The 1,125-nt window shown below is 54.5% G+C and overlaps 1 protein-coding gene across 1 annotated transcript in view; it reads right to left on the reverse strand.

The window, feature by feature from the left end:
* Window positions 1-9: 9 nt before the first annotated feature.
* LOC111736943 (immunoglobulin lambda-1 light chain-like) overlaps window positions 10-1,125 on the reverse strand; it is a 52,156-nt gene continuing 51,040 nt past the window's right edge. The window contains exon 4 of the mRNA XM_023528165.1: window positions 10-369. Coding sequence (XP_023383933.1) covers window positions 50-369 — 320 coding nt within the window. The 3' untranslated portion in view covers window positions 10-49. The remainder of the gene's footprint in view (window positions 370-1,125) is intronic.

Raw genomic sequence — 1,125 nt, forward strand, 5'->3', positions numbered from 1 at the left:
TCCCGGGTATCCTTCTGTTCCTGCCTCTCTGTGGGGTGGGCACAGGGTCCTAAGAACACTGTGAGGGGGTCAGAGTCTTCTCCACGGTGCTCCCCTCGTGCGTGACCTGGCAGCTGTAGCTGCTCCTAGATTTCCAGCTTTCAGGCGTCAGGCTCAGGTAGCTGCTGGCCGCGTACTTGTTGTTGCTCTGTTTTGAGGGCTTGGTGGTCTCCACGCCCTGGGTGATGGGGCTGCCGTCTGCCTTCCAGGCCACCGTCACAGCGCCGGGGTAGAAGTCATTGATGAGACACACCAGTGTGGCCTTTTTGGCGCTGAGCTCCTCAGAGGAGGGCGGGAACAGAGTGACCGCGGGCGCAGACTTGGGCTGACCTGCGGGGTGGGGGCAGGGCAGGAAGTCAGAGGTATGATATCTTTCATGGTAGCCCCTGACCTCATTCTTGATGTGGGCACAAGTTCATGAGGATTCGTCAGAAACACCAGTTCAGGGAACACTGCATCCTCGGGTTTATGCCATAGAGGACAGCTTAGGGTGTTCCTCAAACAATTCGCCATCTTCCTGAGTAACCCTGAGCCTGTACACCGGCTAGCACCTGTCCAGAGATCCCCTTGAAGCCCTGTGTTCCACACGGACGTCTGACTCTCGCCCTCCTGGCTTTGCCTCCTCTTGACTTTCTGTCATTGTCTGTCTGTTTGTGCCCAGAAGAGATGATATGAGCTTTCTGACCTCCTGTTGGGTCAGTCTGGGACATTTCTGGCCTGTCACCTCTGTGTTGGAAGCCTTAGGGTCTTTGCCCTAAAAAGTCTGTTTTTACCCAAATGTATCTCTCCTGGATCATTTCTAACAGGGCGGGATCTTTGCTGATCAAGCAGAGTCTGTCTGCGGGTCCTTGGTTCTGTCTCGTTATACAGTCTTTTGGCATCTCCCCTGGCAAATTGTTCATATCACTAGAGCTTTCATGCCATAGAATCTGTGTTCTTTTGTGCAAGGAAGTGTGCCCTGTGGAGACCCAGGAGCCACCTTGTCCTCACACCCTGTCATTCAATGACCCTTCCTCCAGCATCTTCTCCCTCCCTTCTGTCCTCCCTTCTGCCAGGTTCCCTGAGTCTAGAGTGGCTGAGGACTCT

The sequence above is a fragment of the Pteropus vampyrus genome, unplaced genomic scaffold (genome assembly GCF_000151845.1).
Source record: "Pteropus vampyrus isolate Shadow unplaced genomic scaffold, Pvam_2.0 Scaffold23, whole genome shotgun sequence".
Classification (NCBI taxonomy): Eukaryota; Metazoa; Chordata; class Mammalia; order Chiroptera; family Pteropodidae; genus Pteropus; species Pteropus vampyrus.